The sequence below is a fragment of the Mastigoproctus giganteus genome, chromosome 2 (genome assembly GCF_048544385.1).
Source record: "Mastigoproctus giganteus isolate SK-2022 chromosome 2, ASM4854438v1, whole genome shotgun sequence".
Taxonomy (NCBI): domain Eukaryota; kingdom Metazoa; phylum Arthropoda; class Arachnida; order Uropygi; family Thelyphonidae; genus Mastigoproctus; species Mastigoproctus giganteus.
This window is the reverse complement of record NC_143576.1, coordinates 136,109,641-136,134,405: the sequence shown is the minus strand read 5'-3', so window position 1 is coordinate 136,134,405 and position 24,765 is coordinate 136,109,641. Positions and strand designations below refer to the sequence as shown.

The 24,765-nt window shown below is 38.2% G+C and overlaps 1 protein-coding gene across 1 annotated transcript in view; it reads left to right on the top strand.

Annotated features, from left to right (window-relative positions):
- The window catches only part of LOC150089583 (kinesin-like protein KIF14), a 221,881-nt gene that overhangs the window by 86,802 nt on the left and 110,314 nt on the right, over positions 1-24,765 (top strand). The window contains exon 4 of the mRNA XM_090390040.1: positions 17,141-17,372. Coding sequence (XP_090246166.1) covers positions 17,141-17,372 — 232 coding nt within the window. The remainder of the gene's footprint in view (positions 1-17,140; positions 17,373-24,765) is intronic.

The window sequence follows — 24,765 nt, the reverse complement described above, 5'->3', positions numbered from 1 at the left end:
TATACACCTCTATCAGATCACCTCGCCGATGCCTAGTCTCCAGGCTCTGTAATTTGCAAAACTTAAGCCTTTCTTCGTAAGAGCAACCCTTTGTTCCATTCACTAATCTTGTTGCCCTTCTCTGTACTCGTTCCAGCAGCTCTACATCCTTCTTGAAATGAGGCCTCCAGACCTGTATACAGTACTCAAGGTGTGGCCTGACCAATGCCTTATACAAGGGAATAATCACATCCCTGTCCCTGCTAGAAAAATTCCTGTATATCATTGACAAGACACCATGAGCTACTCTTGCAGCACGTCTGCACTGCTCAGAGAACTTCATATCTGCCTGCACAATTACCCCCAGGTCCTTTTCATTCTCTACCACTGTCAGCGTAGTACCACAGAGTTGATACGGTGATCTGGGGTTACTGTTTCCCATATGTAGTACTTTACATTTGTCAATGTTAAACTTCATTTGCCACCTCTCAGCCCATCTGCTCAACCTTTCCAGATCCTGTTGCAGCAGCATAGTATCAGTAGTGTCCTTAACAACCCTGCCAACCTTGGTATCGTCTGCAAACTTGGACATTAAGCCTGATACACCATCATCAATATCATTTATAAATACAGAAAACAACAATGGACCCAACACTGAACCCTGAGGAACTCCATTAATAACATTAGTCCACGTTGAGCAGTGTCCATTGATTACCACTCTCTGTCTTCTGCCACTCAACCATCCGTTTGCAGAGCAAACGGGTACGGGACATGATACTGCCAAGGGGGATGTCTTTGTGTGTGCACGATGCAAGGAGTGTATCGATATCAGGCAACAACTCGGTGTTCTTGTGGGCCTATATGAGAGCTTGAAGGACAGTGTGGATGCCCTCGAAGAAACTAAATTGAGGGGCCCATCAAGCTCTCAGCTGCCCACATCAATGCCAGAGCTTGCACTTGGGCATCGCGTGACAGAGAGACAACCCCTAAGGCAGAATGCGCTGGTCCCGAAGGAACTAGTAGTTGTTGGTGACTCTATTGTCAGGGAAACGGGGAACATGCTTTGTAAAAAAGATAGGTGGAACAGGACCAGGGTATGTCTGCCAGGGGCAAAGGTTGATGACGTTGTAGAGCAAATATCATCTTTTAAGGGCACAAAAGGTGATATAGTTGTACACGTTGGCACTAATAATATTAAGAGTAGGAGACCGGCAGAATTACTTAACAAGTACAGGTCACTGTTGAACAAAAGCCGAGAATTAGGGTTGAATTTGAAAGTGTCTGCAATTCTGCCCAGACACGATAGGAGGGAGTATATGATGAGAGCCTTATCGATCAGTTCGGCCCTGGAAAGATTGTGCAAGGCTCAAGGGGTAGAATTTTTTTCAGCCTGGACTGTACTTGTTAACAGGAGAGATTGCTTCTACAGGGATGGGATACACTTAAATAGAAAGGGTGCAAGAATATTTGCTGATGCTATCGAGGCAGTGTTAGGTGGGTCGGAAAACTGCTAGCTTGGGGGGAGACAAAGACCAATAGATTGACAGTAGCCACTGGCAGAGGTGAAAGATTCTTGCACTGCTTCTATTAGAATGAGCAGAAGCCTGAAAAACAAGATGCATGGTATTTCAGAGACTGCTGGGAGCCATTGCGGTACAAGTAAACACATGGGTTGTGTTAGGGTAGCTAAGAATAGAAACAGGTGCAGGTATACTTGCGTGTACACCAATGCTAGGAGTTTAGTAAATAAATTTGATGAATTTGAGATATTGCTCAAAACATCGAAGGCAGATATTGTTGGGATATCAGAGACGTGGTGTCACACAGATATAAGGGATGCAGAACTGCAATTTGGGGAGTACAACGTCGATAGGAAGGGGGGAGGGGTTATGCTATTAGTTAAGAAACACATAAAAACCAAGGAAGTGAAGCCAGTCGACATCGCTGGACAGTGCAGTGTGGAGTCAGTTTGGTGTGACATAAACATTGGGAGATCAAAATTGAGAGTAGGAGTGTGCTATAGGCCTAATGACTCTGATGAGTATAATAAGGAACTGTACAGGGAAATAGAGTGGGCCAGTAAATCAGAGTGTCTTATAATGGGAGATTTTAATTTCCCAGATATTGACTGGAATTTGGGGGCTGGTTACTCACACACTAGCAGGGCTTTTGTGGATTTATTGGATGATTGTTTTCTACATCAGCATGTTCGGGAGGCAACTAGAGGGAGTAATACTCTTGATTTGATTATCAGCAGTGAGTCTTCATGCATTAAGAATCTGCAGATAAACGAACCACTAGGTGGCAGTGATCACAGTGTGCTGAAGTGGGATTTACTCAAAGAGGTAACTACCATTAGGGGTAAAGGGAAGGGTTATTGCTTCCATAAAGGCGACTACGATGGACTGAGACAGTATTTAAATTCTATACAGTGGGACCAACTAATGATGTTACCAACAGCAAATTCAAAATGGGAAGCATTCAAAGAACTTATCTTGGAAGCTACTAGGCTTTACATACCAACTAAGATATATTGTTCAAGGTTTAGGCCAAAATGGATGTCAGATGAACTAATGAGGCATATGGCAGAGAAGAAAAATGCATGGGATACATACAAATTAACACATGACACAGAAGCCTATGATAGATACAAGTTGATATGCAACCAAGTTACAAAGGAGGTTAGGCAGGCGAAGACAGATTACGAGAAATCCTTGGCAAGGGATGCAAAGAAAAACAGCAAAGAGTTCTTTACTTATGTAAACTCTAGAAGGAAGGGGATGAATCAGATTGGTCCACTTGATATTGATGTGTCAAGTGTTGATGATCCTGCTCAGGTAGCCAACAAACTAAATGAATATTTTGCGTCGACATTCACACATGAGGAGTTATTCAGCGAGGGGAATGCCAGAGGTGTATTCAACTCTAGCAGTAAGCTACAGAATCTTGAAATAACTGGGAGTAAAGTGGAGGAGAAACTGTTGAAGATAAACACAAGAAAGGCACCCGGGGTGGATGGGATCTATCCAGTTATATTAAAGGAGGCAGCAAAGGAAGTAAGCAAACCCTTAGCCATAATTATGAGAGCTTCCTTGGACTCAGGGGGAGGTACCCATAGACTGGAAATGTGCAAATGTGACCCCAATTCACAAAGGAGGATCAAAGGCTGACACAAGTAATTATAGACCTGTGAGCTTAACTTCTGTTCCAGGAAAATTAATGGAGGCACTGGTTAAAGAAGCACTGCAGGATCATTTAGACAAGACTTCAGTTTTAGCTCAGACACAGCATGGTTTTGTTAAGGGGAAGTCTTGCCTGACCAACTTGATTGGATACTATGATGCAGTCACAAAAGAACTGGATGCAGGGAATAACTTTGATATTATATACTTGGATCTTAGAAAGGCTTTTGATACTGTTGCACATGGAAGACTGCTACACGAATTGGAGCAGTGTGACATTGGAGGCAAATTGCTGCTATGGATAAAGGAGTGGTTGAGGGGGAGAAGACAGAGAGTGGTAATCAATGGACACTGCTCATCGTGGACTGATGTTATTAGTGGAGTCCCTCAGGGTTCAGTGTTGGGTCCATTATTGTTTTCTGTATTTATAAATGATATTGATGATGGTATATCCGGCTTAATGTCCAAGTTTGCAGACGATACAAAGGTTGGCAGGGTTGTCAAGGACACTACGGACACTATGCTGCTGCAACAGGATCTGGAAAGGTTGAGCAGATGGGCTGAGAGGTGGCAAATGAAGTTTAACATTGACAAATGTAAAGTACTACACATGGGAAACAGCAACCCCAGAGCAACGTATCAACTCTGTGGTACTACACTGACAGCAGTAGAGAATGAAAGGGACTTGGGGGTGGTTGTGCAGGCAGATATGAAGTTCTCTGAGCAGTGCAGACGGGCTGCAAGAGTAGCTCATGGAGTATTCATCATCAATGATATACAGGAATTTTTCCAGCAGGGATAAGGAGGTGATCATTCCATTGTATAAGGCGATGGTCAGGCCACACCTAGAGTACTGTATACAGGTCTGGAGGCCTTATTTCAAGAAGGATGTAGAGCTGCTGGAACGAGTACAGAGAAGGGCAACAAGATTAGTGAATGGAACAAAGGGGTGCTCTTACGAAGAAAGGCTTAAGTTTTGCAAATTACAGTGTCTGGAGACTAGGCACCAGCGAGGTGATCTGATAGAGGTGTATAAAGCCTTGAATGGTTTAAGCATGCTCAATGCTGATGGGATTCTTCCTCTAGCTCAGAAAAATCACCTGAAAGGGCATAAATTCAAATTGAGGAAAGACAGATGTAGGATAGACGTGCGGAAATTTGCCTTTAGCCAGCGGGTGGTTGGTTGGTGGAACAGACTTCCATCCCTTGTGGTGGAGGTTGATAGCCTAAATAAGTTTAAGGCTCAGCTGGACAGGTATTTTGAACAAACAGAGGGGTGAAGTGGAAGTGGTTTTTTTTTTTTTTTTTTGGCTGATGCTGCATAAGCTTGCTTTCTTGCATCAAATGCCTCTACTAATGCTAATGCTAAAACCGTAAATTTATCCATAGCAGCAATTTGCCTCCAATGCCACACTTCTCCAATTTGTGCAGCAGTCTTCCATGCGCAACAGTATCAAAAGCCTTTCTAAGATCCAAATATATAATATCAAAGTTATTCCCTGCATCCATTTCTTTTGTGACTACATCATAGTATCCAATCAAATTAGTCAGACAAGATCTGCCCTTAACAAAACCATGCTGTGTCTGAGCTATAACTGAATTCTTGTCCAGATGATCCTGCAGTGCTTCTTTAACCAGTGTCTCCATTAATTTTCCTGGAACAGAAGTTAAACTAACAGGTCTATAATTACTTGTGTCAGGCTTTGATCCTCCTTTGTGAATTGGGGTTACATTTGCACATCTCCAGTCCATGGGTACCTCCCCTGAGTCCAAAGAAGCTCTCATAATTATGGCTAGGGGTTTGCTTACTTCCTTTGCTGCCTCCTTTAATATAACTGGATAGATCCCATCCACCCCGGGTGCCTTTTTTATGTTTATCCTCAACAATTTCTCCTCCACTTTCCTCTGAGTTATTAGAAAATCATCTAGCTCACTGTCAATGTTTACTTCACCTACGACATTCCCCTTCCTGAATAACTCCTCATGTGTGAATGTAGATGCAAAATACTCGTTTAGATTGTTAGCCACCTGAGCTGGATCCTCAACTGTTGAACCATCAACATCCAGTGGACCAATCTGATTCATCCCTTTCCTTCTTGAGTTTAAATATGTAAAGAACTCTTTTCTGTTTTTCTTTGCATCCTTTGCCAAGGATTTCTCATAATCTGCCTTTGCCTGCCTAATCTCCTTTGTGACTTGGTTACAGACCAACGTATATCTATCATAGGCTTCCATGTCACCCATTAATTTGTATGTATCCCATGCATTTTTCTTCTCTGCCATATGTCTCATTAGTTCATCTGACAACCATTTAGGCCTGAACCTTGAACAATATTTCTTGGTTGGTATGTAAAGCCTGGTAGCTTCCAAGATTAGTTCCTTGAATGCTTCCCATTTTGAATTTGCTGTTGGTAACATCATCAGTTGGTCCCACTGTATAGAATTTAAATACTGTCTCAGACCATCATAGTCGCCTTTACGAAAGCAAAAACCCTTCCCTTTACCTCTGATGGTAGTTACCTCCTTGAGTAAATCCCACTTCAGCACACTGTGATCACTGCCACCCAGTGGTTCCTTTATCTGCAGATTCCTAATGCATGAAGAATCACTACTGATAATCAGATCAAGAGTATTACTCCCTCTAGTTGCCTCCCAAACATGCTGGTGTAGAAAACAATCATCCAATAAATCTACAAAAGCCTTGCTAGTGTGTGAGTGACCAACCCACAAATTCCAGTCAATATCTGGGAAATTAAAATCCCCCATTATAAGACTCTCTGATTTACTGGCCCATTCTATTTCCCTGTACAGTATCTTATTATACTCATCAGAGTCATTAGGCCTATAGCACACTCCTACTCTCAATTTTGATTTACCTATGCTTATGTCACACCAAACTGACTCTACACTGCCCTGTTCATCAATGTCGACTGGCTTCACTTCCTTCGATTTTATGTGTTTTTTAACTAATAGCATAACCCCTCCTCCCCTCCTGTCCTGTCTATCCTTTCTATACACATTGTACTCCCCAAATTGCAGTTCTGCATTCCTTATATCTGTGTGACACCACGTCTCTGATATCCCAACAATATCTGCCTTTGATGTTTTGAGCAATACCTCAAATTCATCAAATTTATTTACTAAACGCCTAGCATTGGTGTACACGCAAGTGTACACCAATGCAGCAAAGGTACAGCAAAGGTCAGGGAAAGACCACCGCATATCCCGGAGTAATATGGCCTTAGTTGCTAATGCTCCTAAAAACCAAATAATAATAATAGCCTAGTATTCAAGCTGTACAACCCACATATTCAAAGTCTTTTCTCATATAGACACCATTTTGCCAATCTCACCATCTTTGGACACTTTCAAGAAGCTTGATGTCTTTTTTTTAGGTGCAGTCTCCATACTTGAACACAGTATTCCAAGTGTGATCTAACAACAGCCTTATATAGTGGGATTATGATGTCCTTAACTCTACTAGCAAATGTTCGATAAATCATCAATAAGACACCATGGGCTTCCTTGCTATCTGTCTATAATGCTTAGAGAACTTCTTGTCTGACTGTATCGTAACTCCCAATCTTCCACTACTGATTTTAGTTCAAGTCGACAGTGTATAAGTTATTTTGGGGTGGTTGTTTCCCCAGGTGTAAGACCTTGCATTTTTCTGAATTAAAGCATAGCTGCCACTTTTTTGACCATCCCTGAAGTCTATCTAGGTCACTCTGAAGAAGCTCTGTTTGGCAGTCTTCATTAACTACTTTACTGATCTTTACATCATCTGTAAATTTAGACATCATGCCCTCTATCCCTTCATCAATGTCATTTAAGAAAATCAAAAACAACAGTGATTACATTACTGATCTTTGGAGAACCCCACTTCTTACGTTAACCCAATTTGAAGAATAACCATTTATCACAACTCTCCTGCCCTGAAGCCATCCTGCTATTAATCTAAGGATTTTCTCTGTGATTGCTTTATAAGCACTGTTTCAGCTTATAAAGTATAACTGCTTGTGTGAGACCGAGTCAAATGCTTTGCTGAAATCTAAATAAACGATGTTGAAATTATTCCCTAAATCCAGCTCATGAGAGACCCCGTCAAAATAGCTAACCAGATTTGTTGAACATGATTTTCCCTTTACGAAACCATGCTGCGTATCCTACAGAATTCCATTTCTATCTAAATGATGTTGAATTCCACCCTTGATCATTGTCTTCATGATTTTCTCTACTAATGAAGTTAGACTAACTGGTTGGTAATTTCCTGCTGCACTCTTAGAACCACCCTTATGTATTGGAGATACATTGGCACTGTTCAAATCCAATGGAATCTCTCCTGAGTCCAGTGATGCTCTCATAATTAGCCACAATGGTTTAATGCACTCACTTGCTGCCTCCCTTAAAATTATAGGGTATATTCCATCAACCTAGGAGCCTTACTTGCCTGTAGGCTCAAGTTTTTTCATTAAATAATCATGTGAAATTTTAATATCATTAATTACATATTTTTAAACTTCACTCCCATAATTTCTCATTGACAAAGGGTTTTCCTTCTGTAAATATCAATGTAAAGTAACTGTTGAGTTCATTTGCAACATCAGCTGGGGTATCTAATGCTATCCACGTCCATTACATAAGGGTCCGATCTAATTTTTCCTTCTCTTCATTGCATTTATATTTGTGAAGAATTCCTTATCACCACTCTTTGCTAGCGATTTCTCACAATTTGCCTTTGCAAGCCAAAGCTTTTCTGTGGCATTATTACCGATCAATTTGTAGCTCTTATAGGCTTCAGTATTTTTATTGCTCTAACTTTTCCGTGCAGTCTTTTTCTGCTGAAGTAATCTAGCAACTTCATTATTCATCCAACTTGGAATCCTCCTCATGGAATATATTTTTTTAATGGTATTTATGCATTCAAGCTTCTGTGATTAATGTTTTAAAGGTATACCATAATTCAATTGTATTCACTCCCCTTTAGATATCTATCCAGTTGATAGAGGCCATGTAGCACCTTAAGCAGTCGTAATTTCCTTTCCTGAAATCCTGCTATTGGTTCTTGTACTGCAGCCCTATTATGTTATTTGGTTCATGGGTGATGATCAGGTCTAGAATATTCTTTTCCCTAATACTTTCCCTAACATGTTGATACAAATGACAATCTAGTTGATTTTAAAATTTCGTCCTCCTTGTAGAGTTTCCTTCCCATTTGCCTCGAATTGATTAGAGAAATTAAAATCACCCATAATAAGACAGTCATGCTTACTTGCCCATTCCATTTGCATGTAGAGGCTCTCTTCACAATCACTTGGCCTGTAGATTATTCCCACTCTCGTTATACCTTTGCTTCCAACTATCTCGCACCATACAGTAGCATGCAAAACATCTGAATCTGGGAAAGCTTTTGTTGCGCTTTGGCTACTTTTGATAAGAAGCATGACCCCATCACTTCTTCTGTCTGCCCTATCCTTCCTAAATACATTGTACCTATCACACTGAAACTCATCATCATCCCCTATTTCCAGGTGGTACCACGTTTCCATAAGCTCTATTTTGTCAGCATTGCTCGTCTTAACCAGAAGTTCGAATTCACTCATTTTATTGATGACACTTCGGACATTGCTGTATAAAAAAATTACGTCTTAGTGTTCTTGTATAGTTAATTATCCTGACACACCTCTTGAATTATTTAAGCTTGCTTCCCTGTTTTAGCCATATTTCTGAAGGATTTGCAGTTATAGTGTATTGCCACCAAATAAAAGGCATTGAAAATTCCTGTCATGAGCTCATTCAGTAACTCCTTATTTACACCCACATCATCTCCAGTCGTGTTGGTGTTGAAAGCATCCCAAATTTCGTATTATCATTTTTTATCTCTGCAATAGCCATTTTATTTTCCATTTCTAAGATAATTCCATTTTCCATTGTTTACCAGACATTCTTCACTCCAACTGTTTTAAGCATCCCCATCATAGCTTTACTAATTGCAGCCTTCACATCTGCACTGCTTTTCATCCAGGAATCCTTCTTTTCCTTAATCACTAATGCGTAACTATCCAGCCTTTTGGTATTCTTAACTTGAACTGTACTTCTCTGTTCAGCTACCTTCACCTTCCTTCTGTCAATTCCATCAATCTTTTCACTATAAAGATTCCTTGGCTCATTATCACGATACTCAACATTGAGGTTCTAGTCTTTTCAAGTTACAAATTTGTTGTACATACACTCTGATTAATGTCTCTAAACCAGATATTCACTCCCTTAAACTCGCATTACAGGCTCCCAACTCCACCACTGTGTTTTCAAGGATGATCCACCTAGATAATATTTCTCCCATTGCATGTCTCGTAATCCCCATTCTCCTTATTAAACAGTAACCACTGAATGCTGCTTCTGAGCATTCCCTTTAACTCGGTGACCTTAAAGGGAATGCTCAGAAGCAGCATTCAGTGCTCTCCCTTTGAATTTCTTATGATGCAGTCAACATTTTGACCCTGCATTGTTCCTATGCCATCCATGAAGTGTTTTTGTTCATTACCATCTGCACTTTCAGTCGCGGATTCCATACCTAAATCTGGCTCAAAATCCAGTTCAGAAGTGAAGTTTCTGCTTCTGTTGCGTGCATTGACTTGATCGCAGAGCAAGAATTTTTCCAGTCACTGACTTAGCCTCTTTCTCCACGCTGCTGTCCAGCATGCATTGTCCACAACTCATAAGCTGCAACTTCGTCAGTTTGAAATAGCTTTTTTTTTTTTTTTTTTTTTTGTCATACTGATTAAATATCTTTTTGACTGCAGCATAACTAGATCTGGATCGCACTAATGTGGTGTGTACTCCACATTAGTGCAATCACATTTTCAGAATTTGCATGATCATTCTACAGTGAAACCTCATTTCTGTGGCAATGTTCAATTCAGTTGTTGATAGAGGACTGTCTTCATGCCACACCAGAAACAACATCCTCCCATTCTTTATCTGAGGTAATAGCATCCTTATATCCTGTAGCAACTGTATCAGCATCAATCACACAGCCGACTGGGCTAGCCAGGTGGGTCAAGTGCCTGCCAGGCAACCTGAATGTCTTGGGTTCGAATCCCGCCTTGGGCTTGGATCAGAGTAAAATGCAAAAACTTTGGGAGGTGCATTATGGCCACAGAAGCCAATGCACTAACAAAAAGAAAAAAAAATCAATCACACCCACTTTATCATCAAGATTCCAGACCATTAGTTTTGTCTTAATATCATTCTTCCACCGACTCTCCAATTTTCGTTTTGGTTTCCTTTTATTATTCATTTTTTTAAGCATTTCATCCAAGGCTGCTTCTTGTGGCAACCCTTGGTATAAGTATCCTCCATCTTATCAACCATATTCTCACCCAGTGGGTCATTATTACTCTCTGGTAACTAGTCTAAGCAAACTTTTGTCACTTGGTTAACATTACGCACTATGATGCCACTGGAAAACAACTCATCCAGTGAAGTTCAATGGTGACAACACCATGTCATCCAAGTTCTTCTCTCCCAGAACCCCTGCTCACCTTGTTTGTGGATTTGTTGGCTATCATTGGACTCTCTGGTCATTCAAATTTTTAGCCAATGTATCTTCTTTCCTGTAAAGGACTGTATTACAGGGACAACCCCCCAGTCTGTACATCCATGAAGTTACTATAATACCTGGAAATAATATGTGCGAAGCTGGGGTACACTCTAATTCCTACGTTCAATAAAATTAATACAATAGTATGTTTTATTTTTCTTCAGCTGTAGTTGGAGAAGGGGATGCTGCTAGTGTTTGTCCTCCAATACCAAAGTTTGAATTATTTAATTATGGTTGCTGTAATGTTTCATATATGAAATACAGTACTCTCTCTTGATTTTCCATGATAGATGGTAAAAAAATATTCCCAGATAATCGATTTCCCGGTTAATCCAAAAATACAGTAAGTCCTCGACATACATAAGAGATACGTTCCAGGACTTCCTACGTGTCGAGTTTTATGTAACTTGGGAATGACTAATAAAATATTGCTGCTATATCCTCAGAAGAATGAAGAAATACAGTTATATATTTTTAATTGAACTAATTAAAAATATATATCTGGGGACGGTGGTGAAGTAGCCGGATTGGCACACGAGGAAAGAAAACATAAAAGGAAGAAAAAAACTCATGTTATTGTACTGTAAAAACTATTATATATTTCGTAGCCTTGGTTATTATAGTTGACCTTCATTGGTGCTGACTGCTTCTTGTATTCTGTCTTTCTCCTTTATGATTGTGTTCGCCGTTGCCACTGACAAATCTGAATTCCGAATGATACTTGTTAATGTTTGGTCATTTTCATACATCCTTGTTATTTTAATTTTGTGGTCCAACTCTATCGCTTTCCTTTTCTTGATAGATTTACTAGTAGCGCTGTCACTTATTCTCTTAGTGGGCACCATGATAATGGTCGAAATGAAATTTTCCGAAAAGAACTTCACAGCGTTAAGGCGAAAACTTCCTTATCACTCCACCCGAGCTCACATTTTACTAAAGCACATTTCTGGAGGTCACTGCCATAAAACAATTTGCACTTTCTGGGTTATTGGGCTTTTCTGTTAATGCAATCTATTATAAATGGGTAGTAAACTCGATAGTGGGAATTCTGTAAGGTGAAATGTGTCCCTTTCACTTGAAATCTTCAGTCATAAAAAACAATATAAATAACATAATGGAAGTCGGGGACTTATGTATCAAAATGTTCAGCAACCTACTTAAAAGTATGGCGATAGATAAAAAAACAGCAAAAACTTACCACACACTACTCGCGTGTTCAATACAATGCATCCATTTATTTTTTATGATGTCGATTTTAAATCTAATAGCTTCCCTTTATTTTTTGCGGTGTTGTATATGGTTTGGTCACCAACATTATAATGCTTCTTTAGAGATTTAACGAATGCATAGTTTTCAAACTTTTGAATAATTTCAAGTTTTTGTTTAATTGAAAGCACAACTCTTGTATTTGCCCATCATTTTTGCGATTTCTAAACAAAAAAAAAGTGACCATATATAAAAAAAGTTACTATAAAAAAGAAAAAAAAAATTCTGACATGCATAAAGAAACAAAATTACAAAATTTGCCCTTTTTTGGTGCGACGGAACACAACTATTGATGCGACACACTAAAAGTAACATTTGGTTTCTTTCTTTCTTTCTTTTTTTTTTTTTTTTTTTTGAGCAGCAGTTGTGAGGATAGCAGGGGTTGCAAGATAATAGGCACACTAATCTCCCAATGATGACTTATAATGCTGCTTCTTGTTGCTTATTTACGACTTGCAAAACATCTGTTTATACCTATTCAATTTATTACTTGAATTTTATGATTTCTGGTTGAAACATATAGCTTCCAGTTTGAATACTCCCTGGCAGAAAGCAAATTTTTGCACATCTGTATTTTTCACACATCAATCCTGTAGCCATCCTTTTTTGGTGTGTGTGTGTGTGTGTGTGTGTGTGTGTGTGTGTGTGTGTGTGTGTGTGTGTGTGTGTTGCTAAGAAAGAGTAAGGATCCCATCAGCATTTAAATAAATTTTCTGTTTATACTCTGGGTTGGCCACAAGGTCAGAGGAGTTCACAAGATAGAGAGAATACAAGGAGCATCATCATATATATGGTGATTCTCTTTGTATTCTCTCTCTCTTAGGCTTAAATCACAGTCACTCAAGCACGTGCATATTTGTACCCTTGCACTTGACCATTTGGCTACAGTGACTGTACTATTTACTATATTCAATAATATAGTAAAATATAATAAAACGGATTCACATTGTATTAAAAATGGATTGAGTAAACTAAATCATAATTTAGTCATCAGTCCATTTAAAGCCTTCAGTTAGGTCTTGCAGATGCCTAATTTCCAAGCAGTTTTTTGTTAAGCATACCTTTGAATAATGTGATATTTTCTGACCTGTGACAAGAGATCTACATCTTTCTTAAAATGAAGCTTCCAGACCTATATGCAATACTTGATGTGGCCTAACACTTGCCTTATTATGCCATTTTGATAATCACTTCCTTGTTTCTGCTGGCAAAATTTCGTATGTGATTGACTAATCCCCATAAGCTGTTCTAGAAACTCTGCATTGCTCAAAAAATTTCATGTACAATTACCCCTAGATCTCTTTTGTTCTTCACCACTTTGGAGTGTAGGATCACTTAATTGGTGTGTATTCTGGGATTGCTACTGTCCATGCAGTGCCTTTTCATTTATCAATGTTAGACCTAAATTGCAACTTCTCAGCCCGCTTGCTTAATTTTTTTTGTCTTGGTATTTAGTATTAGTAGTGGAAAATAGAAGAAAAAAAGATCGAAGCACCATGTCTAGTAGACAAACATAGTATCTTATGTACAGCAGCTCCAAAATGTTAGTTCAACTCTGCCTTGATACAGAAATCTGTAAAATGGACAGAATTGTGTGTAATGTTAAGTTTGTTTGTGAATTGTTACAAAGCACCAACAAAATAAAGGGGGGGGGAAACCTTCCCATATCACATGTTCTCACCCTCACCAATAATTCATCTAGTTCTTCCTTGAATTTATTAAACTACACACTTCCTCAACAGCAGTGGCAGTTTGTTCCAACAATCAACCATCCACCCACTGGCTGAAGACAAACTTCCACACATGTCCTGCAACAATCCATCATCAACTTGAATTCATTCAAGAGGAAGAATCTCATCAGCACTGAACTTACTCAATACATTCAAGACCTTAAACACCATAATAAGATTTCCTCGCAGGTGTCTAGTCTCTAGATGTTGCAATTTGCAAACTGAAGCCATCCTTGGTGGACCAACATTTTGTTCCCTTCACCAATCTGGTTACCCTTTTCTGCACCTGCTGATCTACACTGTTCCAGCTGATCTGCACTCTTCCTAAACTGAGGCCTCCAGACCTCTGTGTGTGTGTGTGGTACTCCTGGTGTGCTTTATCCATTGACTTGTAATGGGATAAACAGCTCCTTATCCCTACTAGAAAAAAAGTTCCTGTTTATAATTAACAAAACTGTATGTGCACTCCTGGCATCCTATCTGCATTGCTCAGTGAATTTTGTGTTTTTTCTTGCTCAATTGCCCCCAGGTCTTCCCCCCACAATGCTGAGTGTTGTACCACACAGTTGTTACATTAATCTGCTATTGATATTATGTTTGTCAATGTTAAACTTCAGTTGCCATTTTTTGGCCCATCTGCCAAATTTTACCTAGATCTTGTTGCAGTAGCTTACCTTGATTATTGTCATAACCCCCCTTCCTCCCAGCCTTTGTATCATCTGCAAACTTAGACATTAAGCCTGATATATCTTCATTAATATCATTAATAAATATAGAAAACAACAGTGGGCCCAGCACTAAACCTTGTAGGACTCTACCCATAACATTAGTCCATAAAGAGCAGTGTCCATTGATAACCACTCTGTCTTCTCCCAGTCAGCTATCCCTTTATCCATATCAGTAACTTTCCCCTAATGCTGCATTGCTTTAATTTGTACATCATCCTTTTATGTGCAACGATATCAAAAGCTTTCCAGAAATTGAAGTATATGATATTGAAACTATTTTTGTATCCTTTTCCTTTCTTACTGCTTCTTTACTTAACACTTTTATCCTCCTTTGTGAGAGAGAGAGAGAGAGAGAGAGAGAGATATGCACATCTCTGATCTCTGGGATCAAGGATGCTCTCATAATTATGCCAAATGCCTGGTTACCTTTTTGCTGCTTCTTTTAACATAACTGGAGATGTTTCATAGGTGATTTATTTACTTTTAACTTCAACAATTTCCCATCCACTTTCTTCTCAGTTATCACAAAATTATTTAGATTCCAGTTGTAACTTGTTATAATTATTTAGATTCCAGTTTACTTCTTGTATTCCCATCCCTGAAAACATCTTCACAGGTAAATGTAGATCCAAAATGTTTTAGTTTCTCAGTAAACTAAACAGGATCATCAATATTTATGCCATTCATAACTAGTGGGCCAATGCAATTCATCCTTTTCCTTATAGTATTAATATAAGCACTGAATTCCATGCTACTTTTCTTGCATTCTTATCCAAAGTCTTCTCATAATTTGCCTTAACCTGCCTTAAGCCCTTTAGTGACATGATTACAGACTAGTTTGCACTTGTATCTGTGCCCTCTAATAATTTTTAGCATCCCATACATTTTTCTTTTTTGCCACTAGTCTTACTGTTCATCTGATATCCATTTATATCTACAATTTAAACAATATCTCTTTGTTGGTATAAAAAAGCTTAGCAGCTTCTATGAATACTTCCCACTTATAATTTGTAGTTGTTAATGTCACTAGTAAGGCATTTTAAAAACTGTTTTAGACTTCTATAGTTTCCTTTACAAAATCAAAATCCCTTTCCTTTATACTTAACAGTAGTTATCTTTAAGTAGATCCCACATCAGTATATTATGATCACCGCCACTTAGTGGTTCCTTTATCTGGAGATTCTTAATGCATGAAGGTTCACTGCTGATAACCAGATCAAGAGCATGTTGCATGTTTCAGTAAGTTTGTCTCAGTTTCTCAATTTATAATTTTCATTAATGTTTTCCAATTTTTTACTTGATTCATCAACAGTTTTTCTTTGGTATCATAATTGGTCAACTTTTGAACGCTTTCTTTAATTTTAATATAAAAAACGATGCCACCTTAAAAATTTTCTGTTTATACAGAAATGGCTGTGTATTATGATGCTAAGCACTTTATATACATAGTCTAAATTTGTTCGCAGCTTGAGGCTCTAGCCCTAAATGCGCCTTAGTCTAAATACATCATACACCATCAGGCATCTCTCATATTGTGGAGTTATACTTCATAACTGTTTTTGCCATCATTGCATCACTTGGGTACCTACCCACTCACTGACGAAGGGCCAAATAGCCCTGAAACAGTGCTGTCTGGGTGGTGGTACCTATCTGAGAATAAGTAACACTAGTCTTCTCCTTAGGTGAAGCGTTACTTATTCGAAGTAGTGCAATATCATGGCAACTCGTTGTGAAGGTATTCACAATATGAGATATAACCTAAAACGATGCCACCTTAAAAATTTTCTGTTTATACAGAAATGGCTGTGTATTATGATGCTAAGCACTTTATATACATAGTATAAAAAAAGCTAATTCCATCATTTAGTAAAATTATATGGTTCATTTGATTCTTAATTAAATTATACCATGTGAACAAGTTTCCAGATCATTGCCTAGTTACTAAGACATTTTGGATTCCTAAGAGAATTCTTCACATTATTCAAACATTGATCCTGTTGATTTCATTAATTAGAAACTCTTTGGTAATGTAATTTACTTAAGAACCAATAAACCATGCAGATTTTTTTTACAGAAACAGGGCGTTAGCGTTGTTTTACATATTAAAATCAAATATACGCTCGCATTCTAACCGTCACACATGTTTTGTTTTCTTTCTTCAGCCAATTCATTTTTGAATTTTCTCTTTTATTTTTTCTTATGCCTAATCTGTTAGTTAAACTTAATTTCAAGAATTATCCCCACACATCTGATTGTTGTCCAACATAAATGAAACAAAAGTTAAAATGTCACTGTGTATTATTTTTCATTTTTGCAAATCAGTGGTAAATTTTTTAAATCACAATAGCCAAAACTATAAAAAGGAACATGTATTTTTGAAATATACATGTGTTCCAGGGTACACAAAAAAAAAAAAAAAAAAAAAAAAAGAAAAGCTTCAGTATTATAATAGATGATTGTAACACTTGTTAAATAACGGGGGAAATTTTAAAAGTTAGATCGGAAGCAGTTTCAAGGAAAATACAATTTCATTTCATTTTTATAATAATAGTAATTTGATATTAAATTATTATTGATTTATTCATTTGTCTAATTAATTTTATTAAAGTTTGTGCCTGAGAAGTTTGAGATGCTTTGATACTTTACTTATAGGAAGGAGTGAGCATTAATAAATCACTGCTAACCCTGGGAAAAGTAATAGCTCAGCTAGCTGATTACAATAACCAGTCTGTTGGAGAGAAATCAGCTTCTAAGAAAACCATATTTATTCCATATAGAGAATCTGTATTGACATGGCTCTTGAAAGAAAGTCTGGGAGGAAATTCTTATACAACAATGGTGGCTACTATTAGTCCTTGTGCTTTTCATATAGAAGAGACATTGAGTACTTTGAGATATCCTTTTATCATCGTTAGCTAGTTTAAGAACACACACACACACACACACACACACACAGCGAGAGCTTCATGTTCCTCATAACTTTATTAAAAAATAATTTTTGATATAAATGCATAAGAAGTAATTATTTACAACTTCATGTACACACAGTATAGTAATTCATCGCATTGTTCGAAATGTGAAAGAAAAAAAAATTCTATTTTTGATTATTAAATTATACTGGTACAGCTGTTTTCCTAATGAATTGTTATCTATAATTTCATTACATTGCTATACTTTGCTTTTAATTTATATATGTCTGCAAGCTATTCATAATAGGAATTTCATTCTATTGCTATACTTTGCTTTTAATTTAATTTAAATGCCACATGAATAGCTTGTCTGCAAGCTATTCATGTGGCATTAGTTGGGTATTGATTTGATTCTTGTACAAGAATTAAATCAATCTGTACAGCAGAAATTTCTAAAGAAGTTTTTAAACATCAAACAAGTTAGTTTCATCCAGTAAAACATGCCAAGAAATATTAAGAATATAAGCAGTTTTTTTTTTTTTTTTAATGAAAACCCCAAACACAAGAGGTATTAGAACCTATAGTACTTAGTACCGTGCTTGGGTGGGAGTATGAGAAGATGAAAGAAGATATTTGTTGACATTGGACTTGAACTTCTGTAGACTGTAATTTTCAGGAAATACATATGAAGGAAGGTTGTTCCAGAAAACGGCAGTTGAATGAATAAACGAGGAAGATGAAAAGTTGGTTCTGTGAGTTTGAAGTTGGACAATAAATGGATATTGGCTGGTGACGGCACGTGTTCGGACTATTTTGAAAGAGAGAGAGTGGGAATTATAGAAGTCAATTCAGAAGAACAACGCCCATGGAAGTATCTGTAGAAAAGGCATTCAGCAGAAACAGTACATCTATGAGACGGCGAGTGGAGAGACTTTGTTAGAGAGGAGTCATTAATTAACCTAAGTGCCTTCTTCTGAATGGAATCTAGAAGCCTGAGAGAAGTTTTGGGGGCACTACCCCAGATGTGGGAACAATATTCCATGGTAGGGCAGATTTGCAATTTGTACAGAGTGAACAGCTGTTTGGAAGAAAAGTAACGCTGAGAGCGAAAGAGAAAACCAAGTTTTTTAGATGCAGAGGAAGCAATATTTGTAATGTGCTTGTGCCAAGAGAAATTAGAAGTCAGGGTAATCCCCAAAAGAGATAAATCATTTTGCCTTGAAATCAGAGTGTCACCAAAGATAAGCATAGGAGCAGAAGAATCCTTTTTGCGAGATATAAGATAAGACTGAGTTTTAAAAGGATTGAAATCAGCTAAGTTGTCTTTACCCCACTGGAGAATTACCTGGAGATTGGCATTTAAAGAATTGGTAGCAGATATTCTAGAAGTTGAAGCTGTTTGGGAAGGGCAAGTTTTCTCAAAATGGAAAGTGGAATGCAATGTGCTGCCATTGGCAAAACTATGGTTAGGATTTCCAGTCAATGGAAGAAGGTCATTAATATGCAAGAGGAAAAGAGTAGGGGAAAGAACTGAACCTTGGGGGACACCAGCATTAGTGGAGAAGTTAGAAAGAGAGCAACCTACCATCACCCTCAGTGAGCGATCAGAAGGAAAACTGGTTAACCAATTACAAAAAAACAGTTGGCAAACCATAAGATGGAAGCTTGTTTAAAAGACCTTTATGCCAAACACGATCGAAAGCCTTTGAGATGTCAAGAGCAACTGCTTGTGTTTCACCAAACCTTTCCATTGAATTAGTCCATAAATGGGTAACATAAGCCAGAATATCACCAGTGGATCAACACTGACGGAATCTGTACTGGCAATCGTTGATCAGATGGAAGGTTTCTAGGTAGTTTGAGTTGGCGGTTAATTGATTTCTCCATTACTTTAGAAAGAGTAGAAGTAGCAATGGAATGGATTTGTCACCCTTTTTAGGAACTGGCTGGATATGAACAAATTTCCAAGCAGAAGGAAAAACACCTTGGAATAAGAAAGTGAAAAAGGCGGCAAAGAACAGGAATAAGTTCAGGAGCACTGGTTTTGAGAACAATTGGAGAAATACCATGAGCACCTGGAGCTTTCTTAGCATCAAGATTTGTCAAAATACTTTTGATATCCTATTGACGGATGACCACAGGAGGCATTGAATAGAGCATGGGCCAACTGTGCTAGCCGGGTGGGTAAAGTGTCTGCCTGGCAACCAAAGGTCGCGGGTTCGAATCCCGCCTCGGGCTTGGATCAAAGTACTGCAAAAACCTTGGGAGGTGCATTATGGCGACAGAAGCCAATGCGCCAACAACTACAAAAAAAAAAAAAAAAAAAGAATGGAGCATGTTGGGAATGTTGGCAGGTATTTTACCAAGATCATTAATATGTGAATTGGAAAAAAATGGGATGCTATCATGGTCAGCTTTATCCTTGGCTGAAGTGACAACAGAGCCATCTGGTTTTGACAGAGGTGGTGGGAGCATAGATGGGCAAAATCTGCGGCCAATAGTTTTGGCAAGAGACCAGAATGCTCGACTACCATTAGGGCAAGAAGCATGTTTTATACTCTTAGCCTGTTCAAAATCTAGTTTGGACTGATGAATAACTGCTTTTCAATTGTTGCAAGCTTTGGTGTAGGCAGAAAATTGAAACTGAAGAATTGGAAAAGAGCCAATTATGACATGCAATGTTGTTCTCTTGAAGAGCCTTAGCGCATTTATTGGAAAGCCAAGGTTTAGATAAAGGGCGAGATTTTAAAGTGTGGAATAAAGGATTCCATTTCAACAAGAATAATTTCACTGACACGATTTGAGCAAACGTTGACATCAGAAGTTTTGAAACAGTAAACCAACTAAGGAAAAGAAGAAAAGAAATCCCGCAGGTGATCCCATTTTGCATTCTTATAATGCCAAACAATAAGAGGGTGAGAATAGCCACGAGATAAAGGCTTCATGGGAGAAGAGACAATCACCAAGTTGGGATCTGAGGTGCATAAAGGACCACTCACTTCGACTGTGTACTTAGAAGGGTTGTTTGTGAAAAAAAGATCAAGCATGTTGGCTGTATGGTTAGGATTATCGGGTATTCTGAACAATCTGTGCAAGGTCATTAGTAATTGCAAAAGCCTCATCATCTCGACCACCTAGGTTTCTGTGACTAGAAAACGGAAGCCAGCTGGAGTTGTGAACATTAAAATAACCAAGGCTATCTCACTGTTAGGAAAGTTGGACTGGAGAAAGTCAAGTTGCAAAGAGAGGAAGTCAAAGAGCTCCAAGTGATTAGTGGAGTTGGGAGAACGGTAGAGTCAACAGATGAATTTGACACAATGAGGTAGAGAAATTTTAAGCTGGAGAAGTTCGAAAAGAGGAGATTCCAAATTACCAAGTCTGACAGGGAATATTGGAACGGACATATGCACAAGTACCACCTTTGAGGCAAAAGGAATCATACAGCGAATAATTTGGCCAACTGAGATGAGCAGTAGTTGAATCAACCGATAACTGAGATTCTGTCAGAAAAAGTACATGGGGTTTGGCAGACTACAAGTGGAAATGGACATTGGTTTGGATTAGAATTGAGACCATGTATATTTCTGAAATGAACTAGGAAGTGTTTGGGAAGTTTAAATCTTTTTGCAGATAAGTTTACTCTATTAGTATGACAATTCATGGTGTATTCAATAGTAAGAAAAAGTGGATGGGACACACTGTATGAAGTAACGAAATTCATGGATATGGCGTACACATGGTAACCCACCATGTACTGGTGCATGGAGGTTATACCCAGGATTACTAACAGTTCCAGCATCGTGAAGGTGCAAGCAGAGGGTTTGGCTGTCACAGACCGTCCAGACTTTGCCGAAATAGGGTTTACTTGACTTGAGTGTCACCCGAATATCAGTTCCATCAGCATTTTAGACTCCCAGGTAGCAAGTACAGCTTGACTGGCATATCTGAGAGAAAATACTTAAAATTGATAAGTACCGAAATTTTATAAAATAAAATTTTTATACAGTTAAGTTACTGGATAGTAAAAATATATATATATATATTATGGGGTAGTAAAATATATATATATACATACAGTGAAACTTCCCTTTAACGGACAGCCATGGGGAACGAAAATGTGTCCGTTAGAGAGAAGTGTCCGCTAACAAGAAGTCTGAGGGAGGAAAAAAAAAAAAGAAAGAAAGAATAAACGTTTAATGTAAAATTAAATTAAAATATATACAGATTTTGAATAATATTTTTGTAAATAATATACAATTACATACACAAGAGATAAAGAAAAATCGTTAAACGTTTAATGTAAAATTAAATTAAATTAGATACAGATTTTGCACAATATTTTTGTAAATAATATACATACAATTGTGCTATGCATGTTATGACTTTATCTTAAGAAAAATGCATACAGTAATCACTTATTTTCTTCTGCACCTTCTTCCGGCTGATAATTTTGTTTTCAACATTTGTTTGGAGTGAAGAAACCATCGAAAGTCCTTCAGTATCTTCTTCAGCAGCGTAAAACATTTTTAAATGATTGATTTGTATGAGTGCTTCTTCTGTTTTCATCGGTGGTTCGTCGTTAATATGTTCTTCGACAGAATGACCTCCTTCCATTTCTTCATCCTCATGAGGAACTTCTTGAAAAATATTGATGATAATGTCGTTGATATCTAGAGCACCATCTTCTGTAGTGAGGTTTGAGTCTATATCTTTGTAGCCAGGGTCACTTGTAGCGGAAGTGTCGTACATTATCAATAGATGTTGAAGTTCTTGTTCTTCTTGGTGCTCCACATTGCTGTTCACAACTTCAAGTTTTGTGTTTGAGAAGCGAGACTTTACAAAACAGTTCACGACAGTTTGTTTTCTAATTGCGTTTACTGAAGAGGAAATCCATTGAATTGCATCTAGGATGCTGATTTTCTTTGCAAGGTCACTCGCACATGTTACATCGTTCATGTTTGCAATGAGATGTCTTAAAACACGTTTTCTGTAGTGAAGTTTAAAATTTTTTATTATCCCTTGATCCAAGGGCTGACACTCTGCAGATGTGTTTGGTGGCAGAAAAACAATTTGAATGTTGGACAATTCAATGTGCGGGTGAGATGCAGCATTATCCATGAAAAGAATAATTTTTCTGTTTTGGCGAATCATGTTTTGGTTAAAGTGACTTATCCATTCGCTCATGATATCTTGTGTCGTCCACGCTTTTTTATTAGACTTCCAGTCAACATTCAAAAGATTCAACTTTATGCCCTCGAAACAACGAGGATTTTGTGCGTTTCCTATAACAAGAGGTTGTTCAAAGTCTCCCAGCATATTTGTATACAACAGTACAGTCAAGCGTTCCTTAGAAATTTTTCCGCCCTGGCACTTTTCGTTTTTTAGACTCATAGTTTTTTCAGGAAGAGCTTTAAAAAAACAACGCTGTTTCGTCACAGTTGTAAATATCCTTAGCTTCAAAATCACGACCTAAATCTTCCAATTTGACGGTCTACTCTGTTACAACCCCAGTATCAACAGATCCACCTTCACCACTTACGGTTTTCCAAGAAATTTTATGCCGAGTTTTGAACTTGTCTAGCCATCCCACAGAAGCTTTGAACTCATTTACTCCCATAGATTTCGCAACCTCCAAAGCCTTTTCCCTAATAATAGACCCATTAATGGGAATTTTTTTAGCACGTGCGCGACAAATTTGAAGTCCAACAGTTTTCGGGAATGATTTTTGAACCTGATCTTTTCCGTGTTGCCAAAATTGTTTGAGCAGTTCATTTTTTTTCTTTAGGATGTCGCTTACCTGCGTCTTCCCAATTTTGAATTTTGCAGCGAGATTGCGAACACTATTTTTTTGCCGATCATACGCATTAATGAGTTCGACTTTATCTTTGAAAGTTAAATGTTTACGCGAAGACATTGTGCACTTCACACAACACTGAAAAAAACCGAAAACTGAAACTGAAAAGACGAAAGGCCGACCATATTCTCCCCCCTCCCCCTGCACACACCGAATTCATCAGAAGTTTTACACGTGCCTTAAAATTCTTGAAAAAGGGTTTAGAACTGCGACGTAAACCTTGATAAAATTCAGAGAATCGGAAATAGAAAATAAACACACGATTGAGGCAATACGTGGAAGAAACGTTCCTAGAAAAAGGGCCGTGAGCTCGCCCGCTGTCCATTATGGGGAGATCAAATTAAGTGCTAATCTAAACGAAACAGTGCAGATTGCCTGTCCGCGTCCGTTACAGAGAATGTCTGCTAGACAGAAGCTGCAAACACATTAAAACCAATGGAAGTGAGTTTGGGAATTTGAAAATGTCCGTTGTAGAGAGATGTCCGTTAACGAGAGGTGTCCGTTAGGAGAAGTTTCACTGTATATATATATATATATTTTTTTTACTACCCATACTGTGAAAAATTGCTTAAAAATAGCTAAAAGGTAGCTTTTGACATGTAGATTGTATCTTCTTAAGCCTAATCATATTGTATCTGGCAACTATATAAAATGGTAGCTTTTATTATGTTGATTGTGCTTCTTTGGCTTAATTATTTCATATTAGCATTAGTAAAGGCATACGATGCAAGAAAGCAAGCATATACTGCACCAGCCAAAAAAAAAAAAAAAAACCCGCTCCCATTTCACCCCTCGATTCGTTCTAAATACATGTCCAGCTCAGCCTTAAATTTATTTAGGGTATCAACTTCCACAACAAAGGATGGCAGTCTGTTCCACCAATCAACTACCCGCTGGCTAAAGGCAAACTTCCGCACATCTATCCTACAACTGCCTTTCCTCAATTTGAATTTATGCCCCCTCAGGTGATTACTCTGAGCAAGAGGAAGAATCCCATCAGCATTGAGCATGCTCAAACCATTCAAGGCTTTATACACCTCAATTAGATCACCTCGCAGGTGCCTAGTTTCCAGACACTGTAATCTGCAAAAATTTAAACCTTCCTTCATAAGAGCAACCCTTCGTTCCATATGAGAGGTGCGAAAGGTTGTTATTTTTTTTTTGTTTTTATTAGCATTAGCAACTAAGGCCATATTGCTCCGGGGATATGCAGTGGTCATTCTCTGACCTTTCTGCATCCTCCGTATTTGGTGGTCATGGGCTGGAACCCTGGTCTAATCAAGAAGCGTGTGCTACGCACTGCTGCTCCTGCCCACCTGGCTACGGAGGTGTCTGTGCTGAGAGGGTATTTTTCAAAAATACAAGATTATCTTCAGTCTATGGGTACCTCCCCTGAGTCCAAGGAAGCTCTCATAATTATGGCTAAAGGTTTGCTTACTTCCTTTGCTGCCTCCTTAAATATAACTGGATAGATCCCATCCACTCTAGGTGCTTTTCTTGTGTTTACCTTCAAC